This window comes from Narcine bancroftii, chromosome 5 (genome assembly GCF_036971445.1).
Source record: "Narcine bancroftii isolate sNarBan1 chromosome 5, sNarBan1.hap1, whole genome shotgun sequence".
NCBI classification, from domain to species: domain Eukaryota; kingdom Metazoa; phylum Chordata; class Chondrichthyes; order Torpediniformes; family Narcinidae; genus Narcine; species Narcine bancroftii.
Genome location: NC_091473.1, coordinates 15,396,242 through 15,416,781, shown reverse-complemented (window position 1 = coordinate 15,416,781; position 20,540 = coordinate 15,396,242). Strand labels below are relative to the sequence as shown.

The 20,540-nt window shown below is 42.9% G+C and overlaps 1 protein-coding gene across 3 annotated transcripts in view; it reads left to right on the top strand.

The window, feature by feature from the left end:
- Positions 1–20,540, top strand: part of LOC138763159 (E3 ubiquitin-protein ligase RNF123) — a 377,998-nt gene that overhangs the window by 53,207 nt on the left and 304,251 nt on the right. For all 3 annotated transcript variants that reach the window (XM_069936874.1, XM_069936873.1, XM_069936875.1), the window contains exons 8-11: positions 3,120–3,206; positions 4,173–4,240; positions 8,689–8,817; positions 10,349–10,460. In XM_069936874.1, the coding sequence (XP_069792975.1) occupies positions 3,120–3,206; positions 4,173–4,240; positions 8,689–8,817; positions 10,349–10,460 (396 nt within the window). The remainder of the gene's footprint in view (positions 1–3,119; positions 3,207–4,172; positions 4,241–8,688; positions 8,818–10,348; positions 10,461–20,540) is intronic.

Sequence of the window (20,540 nt, the reverse complement as noted above, 5' to 3'; positions counted from 1 at the left end):
TCCATTAAGTTGTCTTAACCTGGACATAATGTGTGCCCAAAGCAATTTTGTTCCTTGTGAAATATGCTGACAACCATCCTTCTGCCTGAGGAATTTCCAGTTTATTCAGTATGCAAGATGCTTTCGCCACTGCTACACGTGATACAGGGGTGGCCCATTCCCCGCACATCTGCCCTGACGGTCACCAGAGCAGTCTTCCGGTTCAAGTGGGGATCCAAAATGCAAAGCATCCAAACGGTTACCATGTACAAGTCGCCAGACAACAGGGTAAAAGGTCTACCCAATGTGGTGCTTGTACTGGTGACCACTTTTGTGTGTGGCTGCATCAGGCTGTGAGTGAAACCAAAGTATGAGGGCATCAAGTGCCACTTTGTGCTGAGGTTTTATTTGTCCCAGGCATTGTGAAGAATGGGCCTGGCCCTGTTCCCGTGCAATGTCCCACACCAACTATCCCTCATGCAAAAATTTTCCCAGACAAACACCTTTGAGCACGTTCACCAGGCAGTGGTCAGCATGGAGTGTCCTGCAGACATTGAGAGATGAGGACTTGGAGAGATGAAAGAAGCTCCTTACTGAAGACCTCATCAAGCAAGTCTGGAAAATAATTTAGAAAGTTGTCCACTTTCTGTTGATTCAGCCAAGTCCAAGATAGATACGTTTTGTCATCTGCTCCCAATTTCCAGATCAACGACTTTCTTCTTTAGTTTCAAATTATTTTCACTTAATCCAGAGAATGTATTTTCCACACCATCAATTAATTGAATTAAATTGCTCAGTTCCTCCTCAAATATAGTCAGACATTCACAGTGTTCTTTAGTTATTTTTTGGACTTGGTCAAGTTTCATGTTAATCTGATCCAAGACTTAAGATCATCGGTCTGTGCTGATTGAGTGCCTTCATGATAGACTCCATGTTCAGATTGGTTAATACTTCTTCTGTCTTCCCAAATTTGCTTCTTGTAGCCATTTCAATGCGATTCTAATTAGAAGAAAGAAAGGCAAGTAATATGGAGCACTTTTGTTGTAAAATAAAAGGCTGAGTAAACAGAAAAACTGTAAAGTAGGTAGGAGGCTTAGAGTGCTGCTGTTACCCCATGAGCAGCCAACTGGATGTCCCAGTCAGCTGGACTTTGCCACACCATCTATCCTTGATGTAAATGTTTTTCCCAGGCAAATACCTTTGAGCACTTTCATCAGGCAGTGGTTAGCATGGAGTGTCCTGCAGACATTGAGAGATGAGGACTTGTGGGGCAGTTCCATGAGCAAATTGTCTAGGTCATTTGGAGGAATGCCTCATTGCCAGTTTTTACAAGCCCAGAGGACCCCAAAACCCAGCATCAATAGATATTCACCAAGACAGATGGTTACTTAAACAAAAGTTGCTTTTAATTATCTTTAAACATGAAAACTTTAACTTAATACTATCAACTTACTTAACCCCCTTCTAATTCTAAGCGCACATGCACGTAATGTGTGAGTAAGGTTAGAAAAGTTCTTTAATTCACAGTCCAATCTCATTTATCATTCCTCCAAGTTCACTGGTTGCAGGCAAATCTTATACTGTACTCAGAATTTAACATTTATGAATTTCACCAGGCTTTGGTGCTTGAAAGTTAAATGGTTTTCAGAGAGATTTGTTGTTCTTGGAAATAAATTGATCCCCTTTTAATCAGCCACATCAGTGTTTTGCCAGAGAAACTTGTCCCATCATGGTTTTCCAGATGATAACCTCTTTCAGGTCACCACAGAGTTCCTTTTTTGTTTCTCTTATTTCAAGTGAAACATTAGGCAGCCAGTCCTCTCCTCTTGTATGGACGACAAGAGCTTTGACCAGGCTGAACTAAGAACTCACAACCTGTCTTCAAAATGAGGTTTTTCCCACAAGCTTGCCAGCTTGTCCTGTAGAACTGAATTTTCTCTCTCTCTCTCTTCTCTTCTCTTCTCTCTCTCTCCTCTCTCTCTCTCTCACACACACACACACACACACACACACACACACACACACACACACACACACACACACACACACACACACACACACACACACACAGAAAAGCCTGTTTTTTTCTCTCTACTTGCAAAACCACATGATCCTCTTAGAACAGCAAACTGCACTCAGATGGCCTGTGGCTCCGAACCTAATCCTCTGAGTTCTTTCATCTGTTGCTTTTCAAAACAACAATCCATTAGTTAAGTCCCTTGGGCAGTCTTCAAACTTTTTGCCAAGGCACTCTGAACTGGGCCTGTCTGGCTTGCGCAGAGCTCCAGTCTTTTAAATGAGATCTGTTCTGTCGTGTTTGTATGTGACCTACACTAAAAACCTGCCACAATTTATCTCCTTTAAAAAATATCTATGTACCATACAAAATACAGCATAATTTGTCACACAGTGCTCATGAACAAGTGCCAGGACTTGGCCTGCCTGGTGGTGAGAGAAGTCCTCCTGGTCAAATCCTTCCTGTACAACAGAAATATCACCTACAATGCACATTATCCCTAAGATGAGTGTGATGGAGTGGAGAAAGTCGCCTACCTTTGCAGAATGCAGATATGCTAAGTGTGTGGCGAAGGATGTATTCATCTCTAGCAACAGCATTACAGAGGATTTATCAGATGTTCACAGAGACACACACAGGGACAGAGATCTGGAGCTGCTGGAAGATCATTAACTTGGTGAAATACTCACTTTGGTCTGCCCGAAGCCTGTTGGTCTTTCTGCACACGGAGATGTCGGTGCGGGAATGCTGCTGACTGGCACATTCCAGGCTGCAGGACCACATACTGAGGGATGCACTGAGGCTGTGTGCAGCCAACATGAAATCTTTGTGGGAGAAAGATCACAGTCTAGAGTCCTTCCATTATCAAGCATTGAGGGGCTCGAGACCAAGGGAAGCTCCTCAAACAACAGAGGGGTAAGTAATGACAAGGAGCCACACTTGTGGCAGTGGTGTAAACAGAGAACAAAAGTAACAAAGTACAGTGATGGGAATGTATGGGTATGACACTAAGGATGTGAAAAGACTTTGAGCTGTTCTCTTTTTTGTAAATTATTTATTGTGAATAAAGTTTATTTTGGGGAGAAAGAAATGTGTTCCTGATCGCTATTTGTCTGCTCAACAGGAGGGCGTTGGTGACACCCCTCATTCTTATGCTTACGATGGAAATAGAGTTCGCAAGTGGAATGTAACTACGACTAATTATGGAAAAGTAAGTGGCTTATGGATACGGATATTGACCAGTGTTAGGTGGTGATTTTAAACTATAATTTCATCACATTTTTTACTGTTTTCTATTTCTACAGATTCTATCTCCCTCTCCTCCACACTCTTGTCCTCTCCCTACTCTTCATTCCTCTCTCTATCCCTTCTCTCTCCCCTCTTTCTCCCCTTTCCTTTTCCTACTCGTACATTCTCTCTTCCTTTTCTGCCCCTTATCTCTCCCCTTCCCACTTCACCCCACCCCCACTTTCCCCCTCTTCCCCCCCCCCCCTTCTTTACATCTGCTCCACCCCTTGATGAACATCTATAATCACTTTGAGGATTGGTTTCTGCCATGATCAAAGCTGTTTATCTTGGTTTCTGTCTCCCTGGTTTATCATTTTTTGTCTTTGGAAGTGAACAGATGTAGATGGTTTTCTGAGCAGCAATATAGACCTCGAGTTCACTGTTGAATTTGAGATCATAATCTTTGAATGCTCTTTTCACAGCCTGCCAGAATGTGCTGGAGCACTGGAGGGTGTGGTGAATTTCATCTTTCTCGCTTGCCTGTGCCAAGAGGCTATGATGTGGAAAGTGATATACATTTTCCACGCTTTCATTATGGATCTCAGTAGTTTTGGGGGCTGCATTTTACAATGGGGCTTGTTGGTAGGGAAGATTTGTCTTGCACATCTTCTGTATGAGGCTCATTGGCAAGCTGTAGAGAAGGTGTCTGTTATCACTTGGAGTTCATTCTCTGCGTGTGTACATGTGCAGGTGTTGTCTACCTATTTTACTTCTATGTCTGGGGTTGGCATGATCTTGGTTCTGGAGTGTTTGCAAAGAAGGTTAAACATTTTCTCACACTCCAATCAATTCATGATTATTGGGATGATTGATGTCTGGTATCTGACAATGAAATGTAAAAGTAAATTTCTGTGAAAAATATTATTTAGAGTTTAATTTCTTTTCCCAGGCTTGGGCAGCTGGAGATATTGTGACATGTGTGATAGACCTTGATGAAGGGAAGATTGGCTTCTGCCTGTGAGTTGAGTGTTTTCATTCACTTTTAAAAATTTTAATTTTATCGATACAGCGTGGTAGAAGGCACCTCTGGCCAAAAAAACCTGTGCCACACAATTACACCCAAATTAACCAACTATTTATGTACTTTTTGGAGGGTGGGAAGAATCTAGAGCACTTGGAGGGATCCCATGCAGGTCAAGGGGAAAAGGTACAAATGCCTTAAAGCAGTGGTTCTCAACCTTTTTCTTTCCACTCACATACCACTTTAGGTATTCCCTATGCCATAGGTGCTCTGTGATTAGTAATGGATGCTTAAGGTGGTATGTGAGTGAAAAAAAAAGTTTGAAGACCACTGTTTTAATCATTCCTAATTGACTCACGGTTTCATAAATCCAAAGGAAATGGGCCAATGACAATTTTTCTCAAGCAAAATATTTCAGTAACAGCTGGGTCTAGAACATTGATTCTCAGCCTTCCCTTCCCACTCTCATCCCACCTTAAACAATCCCTTACTAATCACAGAGCACCGATGGTATAGGGATGACTTAAAGTGGGATGTGAGTGGAAAGAAAAAAGGATGAGAACTACTGCCTCAAAGACAGCACCAGATTTAAACCTGGGTTGCTGTTGTTATAACAGTGGTCCACTAACAGTGATGCCAAGTGTTAAACCTCTCCCATATTGAGTTAAGACACTAGTTCATGTGAAGTAAAGTTGAAAATTTTGATTATTTATCATTATTTTTAAAAAAAATCAGGGAGCCACACAACTTTTCCTGACAGCCGAGCACCAGTACATAATGAAAATAAAACATCAGGTATTTAATCTGACGCACTCTGGGTCATTGGTCGTTTCCCCTGCCCTGTGGAAATTAGGTTTGTGGTTTTCTGGACTATTCTAACCTTTTTAGACTCTGATGATGGTAAAAATAAGTTTATTTAATTGTACAATTTACATATGCACCAAAATCCTTACTTGCTGCAGCTGAACAGGTACTTATAAATGAAAATTATAATTGTAAGCTAACTGAATTAAATTAAAATAGACAATAATACATAAGACATATAATAAATAAATATTCAAAGTAATTCTAGTGCAAAAAAAGTGCCGAGCATTAGACACAGTCTGTTGTGACAGAGCAGAAGTACCAAGGGGAGGTTTAAAAACCTGATGGCTATTGGAAAGAAACTATTCTTGAACCTCGAGGCGCTGGTTTTCAATGTTCTGTACCTTCAGCCTAAAGGAGGCAGTGAGCAGAGGTTGTGACCAGGGTGTGATGGTAATCCTGATGATGGCTGCCTTCTTTAGGCAGCGTCTCTCATGGGCATTTGCAGTGGATGGGAGGTCAGAGCCTGTGATGGACCTGGCAATATTTGCTACCTTCTGTGTTTCTGGGCAGTTGAATTCCTAAGCCAGTCTGCGACACAACCAGTCAGTAAAGTTTCCACAATGCACCTGCAGAAATTCAAGATTAATTTATTGTCATGCACTAATACATAAATGTAATAATATACAAAATTTGTCAACTTTTACCTGCTGTAAAAGCACACAAAGAGGCGCCACTAACATTGCCTGCTACCCCCAACAATTTGAGAAAGAGATATAGGAAGGATATCCAGATACTGGCATCTGGAACAAAATATAATCTGCCAGGAAGTTGACCAACATCTGAGGGGGAGGGAGAATGGTTGCTATTTTGGGTCAGAACTCCTTCATATTCTTCACCACTTCCTTTCTCTCACTGATGCTGCTTGATCTGCTTTGTTCCTCAGCAGATTGTTTTTGTACATAGGAAGGATGTATATAAATTGGAAGGGGTGCAGAGGAGGTTCACTAGGATGTTGCCAAGACTGGAGGGCGTGAGTTATATGGAGAGGTTGGATTAGCTGGGTCTTTTTTCACCAGCGCCAAGGAAGCTGAGGGATGATCTTATAGAAGTTTATAATATCAGCAAGGAGGTGGACAAAGTGAATAATCACAGTCTTTTTCCCAGGGTAGATGTTTCGAGAACTAGAGAATACAGGATTTTGAGAGGGGAGTAATTTCATCCAGAGGAAGCTATAGAAGCAGATACAACCTTGACATTCAAAAAAACATTTGGACAGATATATGGATTGGAACAACTTAGAAGGATATGGACCAAATGCATGCAAATGGCAATCAGCCCAGAATGCCAACCTGGCCAACATGGAAGAGTTGGGCCAAATGGCCTGTTTGATACTTTTTGACTCTAAGCAACCATTTTTTTTCTTGATGTCTACTATGCTTGTAGTGTAGCTTTAGTTAGGAGAAGCAGGTTCAACAACCACAGGGGATTTTTGTTTCTCTTTGCTCCTTCTGCTAAAGTTGATTCTCATCCTGATCTTGTGAGCCAGGATCGTTTCTCACTCCCTAATTTAGCAGATCCTGAGCTGTGAGAACATTCCCTTGCTGTTTTCCTCATTACCTGTTCCTCTGAGGCACACTTCAATCCTGACCCCATTGACCATAGGTCAATTCAAACTTGATTATTACCTTCCCAGTTCTACTTTTTAATTTAGAACCTGACTGCTGCTGTTCCCTTGTCAGAAATCTTAGTGTGTCCAACACTTAATTATTGGTACACACGTGGGATATAACAACTGGATCTTGCCATTCAAGTTGCTCTCCAGCCTCACTGAGGCATTGCTACTCCTGGAAGTGTGTGGCACCACAGCCTTCAGGGCTGAGAAACTCAGTGTCCATAACCTGAAATAACTAACAGTGTCTCTCGCCAAAAGGAAGCTGTTTAACTACATTCCCTTGTATTCTCCCAATTGAATGGTTCCCCAAAATCACTATGCAATGGTCAGTTAGCTTCTCCTTGCAATCTCTCATCTTATCCATGTGTGACAGGAACCTTGTACTTGTTAGATTATTGTAAGGGCTGAGACTTCTGGATCCCCATACCTATTTCATTTGCAGTTGCATCCTTCAGCACCTGCCCTCAGACAAATCCATCATTGGTTCCCGGAACTAAATATCCAGGCAACTTTCTTCTGCCCTCATGTAAATCATGTGCAAAGCAGAAACTCTAAACTCTGCACGTCTGATCCAAAGACTTGATGAAGGGCTCTGACCCAAAATGTCGACCGTTCTTCCTCTCCTGCTAATGCTGCTTGACCTGCTGCATTTCTCCAGTGAATCGTTCCTTGTTCCAGATTCTAGCATCTGCAGTCTCTTGTGTGTCTCTGAGCCAAAGTTGAGCTGTGAAAATGTAATTTATGAATTAATTATTATTTTCCAAACATGATTTTTAATTTAATCAAATTTATAATTTGTTACCAATCTAAATTGCACTCCTTATACTGAATTATACTCTTCAATAAACCTACTTGAGTTTGAGGAGAAAACACAGCCAATTAAAAACTGAAAACATTGGAAATGCTTGGCAGATCAGCTGAGAGAAACCACGTTAATGTGGCGGGTTGATGTCCTGACATTAGAACTAGCCATTTCCACTCCAAACTGGAAAAACTGGTGACCTGAAATTGCTGAATCATTTGACTGCCCTTTTTTATTTTAAATCTTATCCAGACAGATCATTTGCAATCCCCAAACTTTCACCACCACCCCAACCGCTCCCCACTCCCACCAGGAGCACCAAAATTTGCACCAGTCTCTTGTGCTCTAAAGGTCTCCTTGCCATTCACTTTCTCCTTGCCACCCTTACCCTTGCTCTGAGACTTTAAAAACCCCTCTTTCTGACTTTGCCCAGTGATTTTAAAGTCATTACTCTGAAACACTAACTCCAGTTTCTCTCAGTGAATTGCTCTTATCGACACCAGTATCTGCAGACTTTCTTGTTTAGCTGTTTTTCTCTCTCTCTCTGGATGCTGCTTGATGGGCTGAGTATTCTAGTGTTAACTGCTTTTATTTCAGATTTCCATCACCAGCAGTTTTTAAAAAAAATGCTTTTGTACATACCAATCTGTTCCTGACATGTTGTGTTGTGATTCTGCTGCCCTGTTTTCAAAACACTAGATTTGATTTGCTACCATTCCTGCTACTTATTAATTAAATTGTATTAATGCAAGCAGAGCACTTCTTCCTCACTTCACAGATTTCTACTCACCAGATATTGGAGTTTTCACTCTATTGTAGCAGTAACTCATTGCATGCCCTCTGTTTTTCTCCTTCCCTTTCTCACTGGCTGTCTTCCTCCATTGCCCTCTTCATACACCTGCCCATTTTCCCCTGTACCTCCTCACCCTTCACAACCTTGCTCTGTTACTGAGGTTTCTTATTTTCATTTTAAATCTGCCAAAATGTTTGCCTATCTGGTGGGTATTGTTTGTCATTTTAACTGTGAGCATTGATGTGGAAATTATGTTTGCTTTCGTTTACTGAAACATTGTAACTTTGCACAATTCTTTCACTGTATGTCACGAGAAAGAGAAATCAGTGGCACCCGACAAAGAATAATCACAACACTCTTCCTTTCCCAGAAATGGAGTGTCTTTGGGGACTGCGTTTGAAGACATCAGATCTGGCCCTGGTATGGCCTACTTTCCAGCAATCAGCCTATCCTTCAAAGAGTCGGTGGCTTTCAACTTCGGCAGCCGGCCTATTCGATATCCTTCTCAGCGTGATGCATAGGTCTTGTCCATCAAAGGTGTAGAACCAAGCATTCCCATCCTCAGTCCCGTTGAGTTACTGTTAGCTTCCAGAAGGACTTTCTTTACTTCAGATACACAGCATCTGAAGATGATGTTGACCTTCTCTGCGGCATCAATGTCAGTCAGCTGTGAGGACTGGGGATTTCAGGCACGAGGTGCCTTTGATAGATCTGGTGTGAAGGAAATGCATGGAAACCAAAATCAACCTGAACTCACTCCCCTATCTCTTCTCAGATTTTTTTTTTCTCTTCTCTCCTCCCACCTGTATCCACCAATGACCTCTTACCTGTTAGCCTGTGCTCCTGTCCCTTCCTCTCTCCTCCCCCTCCCCAGACTTTATTTGAGTGTCTGCCTATTTTTGCTTATACTTGATGAAAGGCCCATGCCTGAACATTGGTTAACCTTTACTTCCTCTGAATGCTGCGTGACCTGCTGAGTTTCTCCTGCATGTTTGTGTGTGGTACTTAATTTAACAATGTCAACCCAGTGCTGAGTATTTCCTACTTTTGTTTCAGATTCCAATATCTGCAGTTTGATTTGTTTTCATTAGTTGATCTGTTTGTATGGTATAGAGTTCCAAGTGGGTGTGATCATTTTACCCAAGCATGAAAAATTTATAACCTGTGCCTTAAGTCACAAGATAACCCCATTAATCCTGCTCAGGTATCAGTTACAGAAGGTTTTCTTTGTTCAGTCAAGTTAAGCTGACCTTGGCTTGCAAGGTTAACTCAACCAGAGTAGGGGGAACTCCAACTATCTGTGATCTGTATCCTGATATGTCTAAGTCAGTGACCCAATTTATTGTTAAACCTTCAGTGTTCCCATGGAATGCTGGAAACATACTTAAAGGCTGATAGGATTGCCCAATCTTTCAGAGATGTTTGGCTTAGTTCCCAATCATTTCACCTTAGAGCAACCTGAAACCTAAACTTCCTCCATGTTTTCTCTTTCCAAAAAGAATTAAGGCCACAAGCCAGGAAGACCATTGACAACAAAACTGAGATCAGAGAGAGCTTCATAAGGTTTCTATTTACTGTGATTCATTTAGTCAATGGAGCAGTCCAAGTGCATGCTGTGACTATGGCAAATTGTGTCCTATTGGTTAACAATTTTAAATTTAAATTTAGACATACTGCAAGGTAACAGATACTTATGGCCTATGGACCTATGCCACCCAAATACTTTAACTCTATATATCTATACAACTCCTGTATATTTTGAAGGGTGGGGAGGAAACTAGAACACCCGGAGGAAACCCGTGCTGAGATGGGGAGAACCTACAAATGCCTTACAGTCCGCACTGAATTTGAATCTGGGTTGCTAGAGCTGTAATAACTTTGTGCTAACAGCGCCATCTGCAAATTCTGCCATTACTCGTGCCTCTGATCGCTGACAACACTCTGCACATTGTCAAAGTTCCATAGTTTACTGCCAGAATAAATAACCAGCCCAGGATGGATCTTGCTTTCTCTTAACTTCTCCCCACATACCCAATGGAAGGTTATCGTCCCATGCAGGACCCTCCAGAGGGAGATCTTATGAAGGCACACAAGCTCTTGGGCTATCTGAAGAATGTGTTCACAATCGGCTTAGATGTCCAGGTACAAAGTTGCTTTTGCCCTCATCACTGATGTTTCATTTGGTTACCACTGCGGGTTATGATTCTTCATGTTTTGGAAGTATTGGAGAAGCAGTGAGTGTGGTGTTGGGGTGATGATACTGCACCTGATGTGTGACTGCACTTTGCATAATGCTTTGTGGAGAATCCAGTTAATCGTACTGCTGCTGTCATGAGGACTTCAGGCTGATTTTCCAGTTTGTGTTGAATTAAGGTGTTCCTGCAACAAAAGTAGAGAAGTTTTAATTAGACTAGTTGCCCGGAACTAACAATGGGGAAAATGCAGATAGAGTTTGAAGATTATGATTGGGCATAGGGCCCACTTCACTCCATACAGGCTGACAATTACAGTAAATGTAAGCAATAAACATTCTCCTGAGCATTCAGCAAAGGAGCAGCATAAGTGAATGGAAAAGAATGGTTGACATTTGTCAGAGTGAAGGGATTCAGCCCAGGACCATTGACCACTCCTTTCTCTCCCACTGATGCTGCTCGATGTACTGAGTCCCTCCAGCAGAATGTGTGTTGCATCTTCTGTGTTGTGAAGTTTATGTTGTGAGGTGTGGCCTTTCAGCTAAAGTCTTAGAATTGATTCAGTGTTCAGATTTATTGTCAGAGTGCATACATGACATCACGTACAACCTTGAGATTCTTTTTCCTACAGGCCAGACAGAATTTCTGCTTATTAGTAACTGTAAACTACACAACAAGAAGCATAAGTAGACAAAAGAGCAAAATATAAACAAAGAAATGTAAACAAGCTGCAATGCAGAAAAAAAATCAGTAATAAATAGTGTGCAAGTAACAGTCATCGAACCAAAGAACCATAGAACATTTACAGCACAGAAATGTTTGAGTCCTTAAATGAGTCTCTCACTGTATCTTTTGTTTAGGAGTCTAATGATGGAGGGGTAGTTACTGTTCCTGAACCTGGCTGTATGAGTCTTGTGGCACCTGTACCTGATTGCCTGATGGCAGCAGTGAGAACAGAAATTGTCCTGGATAGTGTGAATCCTTGACGATTGCTGCTGCTCTCTGACAGCAGTGTTCCATATAGATTTTCTCAAAGGTGGGAACAGATTAGCCTGTGATGTACTGGGTTTTGTTCACTACCTTTTGCAGGGCTTCCCATTCAATGAAATTGGTGCCCCCATACCAGGCTGCAATGCAGCCAGTCAGCACACTTTCCACTATACATCTGTGGATGTTTGCCAAGGTTTTCAGTGTCATACTGAACGTCAGCAAACTCTTGAGAAAGTAGAGGCACTGGTGTGCTTTCTTCAGAATAACATTATTATGTTGGTTCTAGGAAAGGTCCTCTGAGATGGTGACTCCCATTTTTGTTTGCTCATCCCCTCCACCTCTGATCCACCAATGATTACTGGATCGTACACCTCTGGTTTTCCCTTCTTAAAGTTTACAATCAGTTCCTTGGTTTTGGTGACAATGAGTGTGATGTTGTTATTAGTCCACTATTCAGCCAAGTTTTCAATCTCTTCATGTCTGCTGACTCATTGCTCCTTTCACGAAATGCAGACCCTTCTACCAGCCCAGGGAATTCTCGGCCACGCTGATTGCTGCAGTCTACATTCCGTCTTCATCCAATGAAGGTGAAGCCATGAAGGAGCTTTGCAGTATCATCTGCAAAGCCCAGTAGTCCCACCCAGATGGTGCCATGATTGTAGCTGGCGACTTCAACAACGCCAACTTTAAAACAGTCTTACCACTGTTTCAACAGCATGCCAACTTTGCCACTAGGTGAGAGAACATCCTGGATCGAGTGTGCACCAATGACCATGGTGCAGACAAGGCTGATCACATATCCATCCTGTTACCCTGGCGTATGGACCGCTGGGAAAATGATCAGGGCATGGCTGGGGAGAGTGGGGTACAGCAGCGTTAAAAGACTGCTCTGAGACCATGGACTGGAACTGTTTCAGGCAAGTGGCCACTTACAACAGGCATGTGAACGTAGAAAAGTACATGAGCTCAGTGACTGACTACATCAGCAAGTGCATTGAGGATGTCACTGAGATCAAATGCTTCACAACCAGGGCTAACCAGAAACCATAGTTGGATTCAGAGACCCAAGCCTTTTTCAGAGCTTGTGATTCTGCCTCCAGGATAGGAGCAAGATGGCAAGGCTGAACTCTCCCATGCAATCCAGAAAGCAAAGCATGGGTACGCACAGAAGATTCACAGTAAAGATGTGCTACATTGGTGACACAAGGTACATGTGGCAAGGGATCAAGACCGTAACAGATAAGACAACCTTGAGAGTTAAAGTCAATGATTCCTCCGTTCTGGACAGACTAAACATCTTCTATGCACGGTTTGATGAGAAAAACAGACTGACAAAAGCTTGTCCCCCACTGATGAATGGGCCTCTTGCATAGCCATGACTGAGGTGATGAGTTTCCTATCCAGTGTTAACCCATACAAGGCGGTGGGACCAGACAACATCCCTCATCAGGTGCTGAAGGGCAGTGCAGACCAATTGACAGAGGTCTTTGCGGATATCTTCAACACTTCACTGCAGTAGTCCATCATCCCCGTAAATTTCAAGACTGTCACCATCATCCTGTACCAAAGAGGACAACAATAACAAGCCTCCACCATGATAAAAATGCTTTGAGTGTCTGGTGATGGAATGCATCAAAGCGATCACCCAGACACTGGGCCCTCTTCAGTTTGCCTATAGAAAAAACCATTACATTGATGATGCTATAATCTTGTCCCTTCATTCCACTCTGACCCATCTGGAGAACGACGCCTTACATGTCTTATAACTGTTGATCAACTTCAGCTTGACCTTTAATACAATTATTCCCCAGAGGCTGGTGGAGAAGCTGTATTCAGTGGGACTCAACATCTCTGTATTTGGTTTGTGGACTTCCTAACAGAAAGATATCAGACTGTCCGGGTTGGTAGTAGAACGTCGAGCTCTGTCACACTGAGCACTGGCGCACCTTAGGGCTGTGTGCATGGTCCGCACCACTTAATGCTACTGACCCAGGACTAATCACCAGATTCAGCTCCAATAGTCACCAAATTTGCAGATGACATATCAGCAACAACCATGAGTGGCACAACAGTGAAGAGGTGGAAAATCTCATGATTTGGTGCGTGAATAACAACCTGAATCTCAACGTGGATAAGACAAAAGAGATGTTCCTGGAGTTCAGTTGGACCAGAAATGACCACCCTCCACTACACATTAATAACTCTGTTGTGGAGAGAGTAGAGAGCACCAAGTTCCTTGGAATCCACACATCTCCTCACTTGTCCGGAAGGTGCAATAGCTATCCTGAGAAGATAGAAGCGTTCAAGGCTGATGGCCACCATCATGTCAATCTTCTACAAGTGCTCTATTGAGAGCATCCTGACCGAATGCATCACAGTGTGGTATAGTTGCTGCAGTGAAATGGATTGGAGGTCAATCCACAAGTCTATAAAAGTGACAGTGAGAAACACTGGCGTCTCCCTCACCTCATCCTCCGCTGCCCCCAATTGAGGCAATCGACCGGAATTGTTGTCTGAAGAGTGCATACAATATCCTTGAGAACTCTGCCACCCTGCACACAGTATCTATCAGCGACTTCTTTCAGGAAAGAGAGACAGGAGCCATAACCACCAGACTGAGAGCCAGCTTCTTTCCACGGACAGTGAGAATACTGAATGACTAAATGAACTGCTCACCCTAACCAATCATTTCTTAGATAATATTTATTTATTTTTATGTGTGGATATTTGTCCTGCCTAAGTACAGGGATACCCCGCTTTTTGAAACTAGAGCGTTCCTATGGAACCTTCCGTAAGCTGAAATGGCTTAAAGCGAAGAAGTGATTACCATTGATTTCTATGTGAAAAATTTTTGAGGTACCCAGACCCAAAAAGTAACCCACTAAATCATACCAAATAATACATAAATCCTTAAATAACACCAACATGTAGTAAAAGCAGGAATGATATAAATACCCTGCTTATGTAAAGTAGAAATAATGTACATACTTACCAGAATCAGGAAGACAGCGAGTTTTGACAGCCCTGCTGGCCACCCTGTGACCGCCCCGCCAGCCACTTTTTTGTCAAGGCGAAAATCCTTTCTCTGTAAAAGCAAATTTGTGTAAAGCAAGTATTCATGAAGTGGGGTATACCTGTATGGCTTGTCTGTATGTGTGTTATGCCTGTTTGTGTGTTTGCATGTTTTGTACCAAGGACTGAAGAACGGTGTTTTGTCGGGCTATACTTGTGCAATTGGATTATAAATGAACTTGCAATGGTATTGTTGTCATACTTAGAATGCAGTTGCAGGTGTAAAGCGAGAAGAGCAGGGGGCTACGTATGCAGCCCTGTGGTGCTCCAGTGCTAATCTGCACTGACTGGGGTCTGCAGGTGGGAAAATCCAGGATCCATTTGCAGAGTGGGGTGTTGAAGCCAAGGTCTTGGGGTTTGCTGATCAGTTTTGAAGGATGATGGAGTTGAATGTAATCAATAAAAAAACAGCCTGATGTATGCATCTTTGCTGTCTAGATGTTCCAGGGTTTTGCATAGAGCCAATGAGATGGCATCTGCTGTAGAACGGTTGCTGCAGTAGGCAAACTGGAATGGATTCACGTTGCTGCTCAGTCAGGAGCTGATATGCTTCAACATCAGCATCTCAAAGCACTCCATCACTGTGGATGTGAGTACCACTGGTCGGTAGTCAGTTAGGCAGGTTACCATATTCTTTATGGGCACTGTTACGATTGAGGCCTAGGAGGGAGCCATGTGCTTTTGGAGTGAGATATTAAATATATCTGTGCATACATTTATCAGCTGGTCAGTACATGTTTTTAGTACTCAGCCGGGTATTCCATCTGGACTGGATGCTTTCCTTGGATTCACCCTCCTGAAGGCAACCTGCACATCATCCTTGGATACTGACAGTAGAGCACTGTTAAGAAGACATAGGGATGTGCAGGGGCTCTTCCTTGTTATGGTGGTCAAATCAGACACAGAAGGCATTGGGTTAATCTGGGAGTGAAGCTCTGCTGTTTCCTACTGCACCAGATTTAGTTTTGTAGCATATTATGTCATTTAGTCCCAACCACAGCTGTCAGGTATCCTTTGTTGTTTCCAATCTTGTCCGGAATCTCCATTTCGCCTGAGAGATGGCATTTTGTATAGTGTTCTGCATCTCTTGACTTAAATGCCTCTGATCTGGCTCTTAGCAGTTGTGATTTCATTGTTCATCCAGGCCTTCTGGTTGGGGAAAACCTGTGAGTGCTTGTTTGTAATCAGACTGTAAGGTGGAAAAAAAATCAATGGGTAAGACACTCAAAAAATATTACTGATGTTCACTCCAGCTCACACATTGAATTCATTTGTTTTATTGTCATGTGTACTTGGGTGTAGTGAAAAGCTTTGTTTGTCTGCTATCCAGGCAAATTAAACCATACTTAAGTACAGCAGCTGGTGCAAAATTAAAAAAAATAGCAGATTATATTGCTGCAGGGCAGAGGTTCACTTTAAACAATCAAGGGAACATCATTTTACTATTTCGAGGTCCATTCAAGAAAATGTGACTGGGAATTTTCAAATCTCCTTTCTACCAGGTTCTGGACAGCATCCAACCATTCCTTCATCCCAGCTACAGGATAGGGCAGTGTGGGCTCACTCTTGGCTTTACAACCATTCTGTTAGTGATCATTCTTAACTTTGCAGTTGTGCCCGAACTCTTCTCCGTCAATCATTCCCTTCAGGATGTTTTCTCCACAGCCTTCGGCCCACACAAGCTGAACTTTGCTTGGCTGCCGCTAAATCTCTTGAGCCTGATCCATTAAAGCTTGTCTCCAAACCCACTTAGTCCAGTGAAGCAGAAGCCATCTCTCACCTGGATAATTGGATTCCCAGTATTTGCCAATCTGTTTGGACTTTCCCAAGAGCCCTAACTGCAGTGAGCAAAATGTGTTGAGAATCTCTAACCCTATTGACAACGTCCTCTGAATCCCACCCTCTGGTCTCAATCATGCCTGATTTCTCACTCCCATTTTATCTGTGTTAAGGAAAAAAAGTAACTTCTCCTGCATTCCAGTTACCCCTCCCACTCCTTGAGCAGTCATTCTCAACCATTTTTGTAAAGATATGGCCCCCTTTGGACTCTGCTCAAAGTTTATGGGCCCCCTTCCCTTTGAAGCAGTGAAGTTTATTTGGTTTCTTCTGTACTTTTCTCTTAATGACTACATAAAAACATTTTAAAAATTATGATTTCAATTCGTGGCTCTCCTTAAATGTGCTGTGACTCTGAGGAGGGGCCTGATGGCCCCTGTTGAGAATGGCTGTTCGAGAGTCCCTTCAACTTTGCTTCAGGTGTGTCTGCCCTGTTGATAGATGCCAGTTGACTCTAAATTATACCTGGGGCTCATTAATTGTGAGCTCATTGCTATTCTTTTTCATTCCAAGCTTCTCAGTGACTGGCTGCCCAGTGTGATGGACTTTATTCCCAGTGGTTGGAATACTATTCACAGCTAATATTTCACCTTCCCATTATAGTTTTGTGAGGAATGTAGTGTTTCTCAGCTTGGACATTGTACCAGCAACAATATCTGCAGTTAAATATCAATAGCTAAAGATAAAATGACAAGTATGTTGCTGTGTAATACTCTCTGTAGTACTGCCTTTCAACATGTAGTTTTCCTGTAGTTCCAACTCCGTTTCAATGCTGTGAGCAATGAGAATATTGGAAGGTCTCAGCAGGTCAGGCAGCACCCATGGAGAGAAACATCAAGTTAACTTTTTGGGTTGGGACTCTTTATCGGGAGTGAAATGGGGAGGTCAAATACTAATTCAGGAGAAAGGAGAGAGGCTGAGGACAGTAGAAAGGAGGGAAAAATCTCACCAGTGGCCTTGCTTTCTCCCTCCATAATATACTTCATATATTCTTTTTCAACATTACACAATAAAGAGTCCTGTTCCAAAATGTTGACTGACCAGGTTGCTCCAAGGACGCTGCCTGACCTGTTGAGTTCCTCCAGCCTCATTTTGTTCACTCCAGCTTTCAGCATCTTTAGTTTCTGTGTTTTTCAGTCACAATACTGTTGGATTTTTCATCCTTAATCTTCAGCGGGATGGGTTGGCTGAGGAGGCAGCAAAGTGACACAGGTGAGGTAGAGTCTGTTTGGATTGAATTAAGAAATTGCAAGGGCAAGAGGAATATAATGGGGGTCATTTACAGGCCTCCGAAAAGTAGCTCAGATATCGGTAGTAGTATAAATCAGGAATTAAGAGTGGCATGTCAAAGTGGTAGCAATACGGTAGTTATGGGGGACTTCAACATGAAGGTGGACTGGGATAATCAGACGGGGGCAGGAACACAAGAGAGCGAGTTTATAGAATGTCTACGAGATACTTTCTTGGAACAGCTAGTGGAGGAACCTGCCAGGGGGAAGTCGATTCTGGACTGGATGACCTTGATGTAGGGGAGCCATTAGGGAATAGTGACCATGGTATGGTTACTTTTAAGCTGCAATTAGAAAGGGAAATGGAAAGGAAGTCGGAAGCATCTGTACTTCAGTTAAATAAAGGGATTTTGCAGCTATGAGGGAGGAGCTATCCAAAATAAAATGGGAAGATACACTAGCTAGGAGGACAACTGGGGAAAAATGGCAGGTTTTTATGGACATTTTTCACAGGATTCAGGACAAATTTATTCCAAAGTGGAGGAAAGGCTCTAGGAGATGCAAATGGCAGCCCTGGCTAACTAAGGAAATCAAGTGCATTATCAAGTCCAAAGGGAGTAATTATAAGATAGCGAAGCGGAGTGGGAAATTAGAGGATTGGGAAACCTTCAAAGAACATCAGAGGGTAACTAAAAAAGCCATAAGAGATGGGAAAATGAAGTACGAGAGGAAAGCAAAAGCTTTTTTAAGTATGTGAAGAGGAAGAAATTGGTTCGGTCTAAAATTGGCCCTTTGAAAATGGGCAAGGGTGAAATTATTACCGGAAACAAGGAGATGGCAGAGGAATTTAACAAATACTTTGCAACTGTCTTCACCAAGGAGGATATAGGTTATAGTCAGTTAGGGGGTAGTGGTCATGCGGTACCAAGAGACTTGGGGAACTTTACTGGGGAGGAAGGGGATCTAATGGATATCCGGATCCAGAAGCAGGAGGTTATGAGTAAATTGTTGGGACTGAGGGCTGATAAATCCCCAGGGCCTGATGGGCTGCATCCTAGGGTGCTTAAAGAGGTGGCTATGGAAATTGTGGAGGCACTGGTCGACATTTTCCAAAGTTCCATAGATTCCGGGGAGGTCCCTGAGGATTGGAGAGTGGCTGATGTGGTGCCGCTTTTTAAGAAAGGAGGGAGGGAGAAAACGGGAAATTATAGACCGGTTAGCCTGACATCAGTGGTGGGGAAGATATTGGAGTCCATCATAAAAGGAGAAATAGCAGAACACTTAGTCAGTAATAATAGTATAAGGGCTAGTCAGCATGGATTCCTTAAGGGTAAGTCATGCTTGACTAACCTTCTGGAATTTTTTGAGGATGTGACAAAGAGGGTGGACTCGGGAGAGCCAGTGGATGTGGTGTATTTGGACTTCCAGAAGGCCTTTGATAAGGTACCGCACGGGAGTCTAGTGGGCAAGATCAGGGAGCATGGTATTGGAGGTAAGGTGCTGACATGGATAGGAAATTGGTTAAGAGATAGGAAACAAAGGGTTGGAGTAAATGGGTCTTTTTCAGAATGGCAGGATGTGACGAGTGGAGTGCCTCAGGGATCGGTGTTGGGTCCTCAGTTGTTTGTAATTTATGTTAATGATTTGGATGAGGGGATTATAAATAACATGAGCAAATTTGCAGATGACACTAAACTGGGTGGCGGTGTGGGGTGTGAGGAGGATGTAAGGAAAATGCAGAGGGACTTGGACAGGCTGGAGGAGTGGGCGGCTAAATGGAAGATGAATTTCAATGTGAACAAATGTGAGGTTATTCATTTTGGGGGAAGTAATAGGAAAGATGAGTATTATTTAAATGGAGAAAAGCTAGGGAGTGGGGAGGAGCAAATGGATCTGGGAGTACTTGTTCACCGGTCACTGAAGGCTAGCATGCAGGTTCAGAAAGCTGTGAAGAAGGCAAATGGAATGTTGGCTTTCATAAAGAGGGGATTGGAGTATAGGAACAGAGACGCCCTTCTGCAGTTATACAGGGCCCTGGTGAGACCCCACCTGGAGTATTGCATCCAGTTCTGGTCTCCAAACTTGAGGAAGGACATACTAGCTATAGAGGGTGTGCAGTGCAGATTTACAAGGTTAGTTCCAGGCATGGCAGGGTTGTCATATGCAGCAAGGCTAGAAAAACTGGACTTGTATCCATTGGAGTTTTGAAGGATGAGGGGGGACATGATTGAGGTATACAAAATCATCGGGGGGATAGACAAGGTGAAGTCTGATTACTTGTTTCCAATGATGGGGGAGACGAGGACTAGAGGGCATAGTTTAAGAATACAGGGTAGGCCCTTTAGGACGGAGATGAGAAAGCATTTTTTTACCCAGAGAAGTGTGAATCTGTGGAATGCTCTGCCACAGAGGGTGGTAGAGGCGGATTCACTGACTATGTTCAAAAGAGAGTTAGTTAAGACTCTTGTGGGTAACGGAGTTAAGGGTTATGGGGATAAGGCTGGAAAGGGGTACTGATGGTAATGATCAGCCATGATCTAAAATGGCGGTGCTGGCCTGACGGGCCAAATGGCCTACTCCAGCTCCTATTGTCTATTGTCTTATTATGTCTTGTTTGGAAATACAGTTGTGTGTGTGTCCACCTGAGGATTAATACTTACTTTGCTTTATTCATTCATGGGATCTGGTCTTTGGTAGAAAGTCATTTATTGCCCTTCTGTAGTTGCTGTTGAGAGTTGGAGGGGTTGTGGGTTTGGGAGATGCTTTGGTGGAGTTGGGGGATCAGAGATGGAGGGTGAGCAAATTTATCTTGGAGGACTTTCTCTGAACTCAACATATGGATGCCATTATGAAAAAGGCATGTCAGAGCCTACTTTCTCAGGAGTTTGTGGAGGTTTAGTATG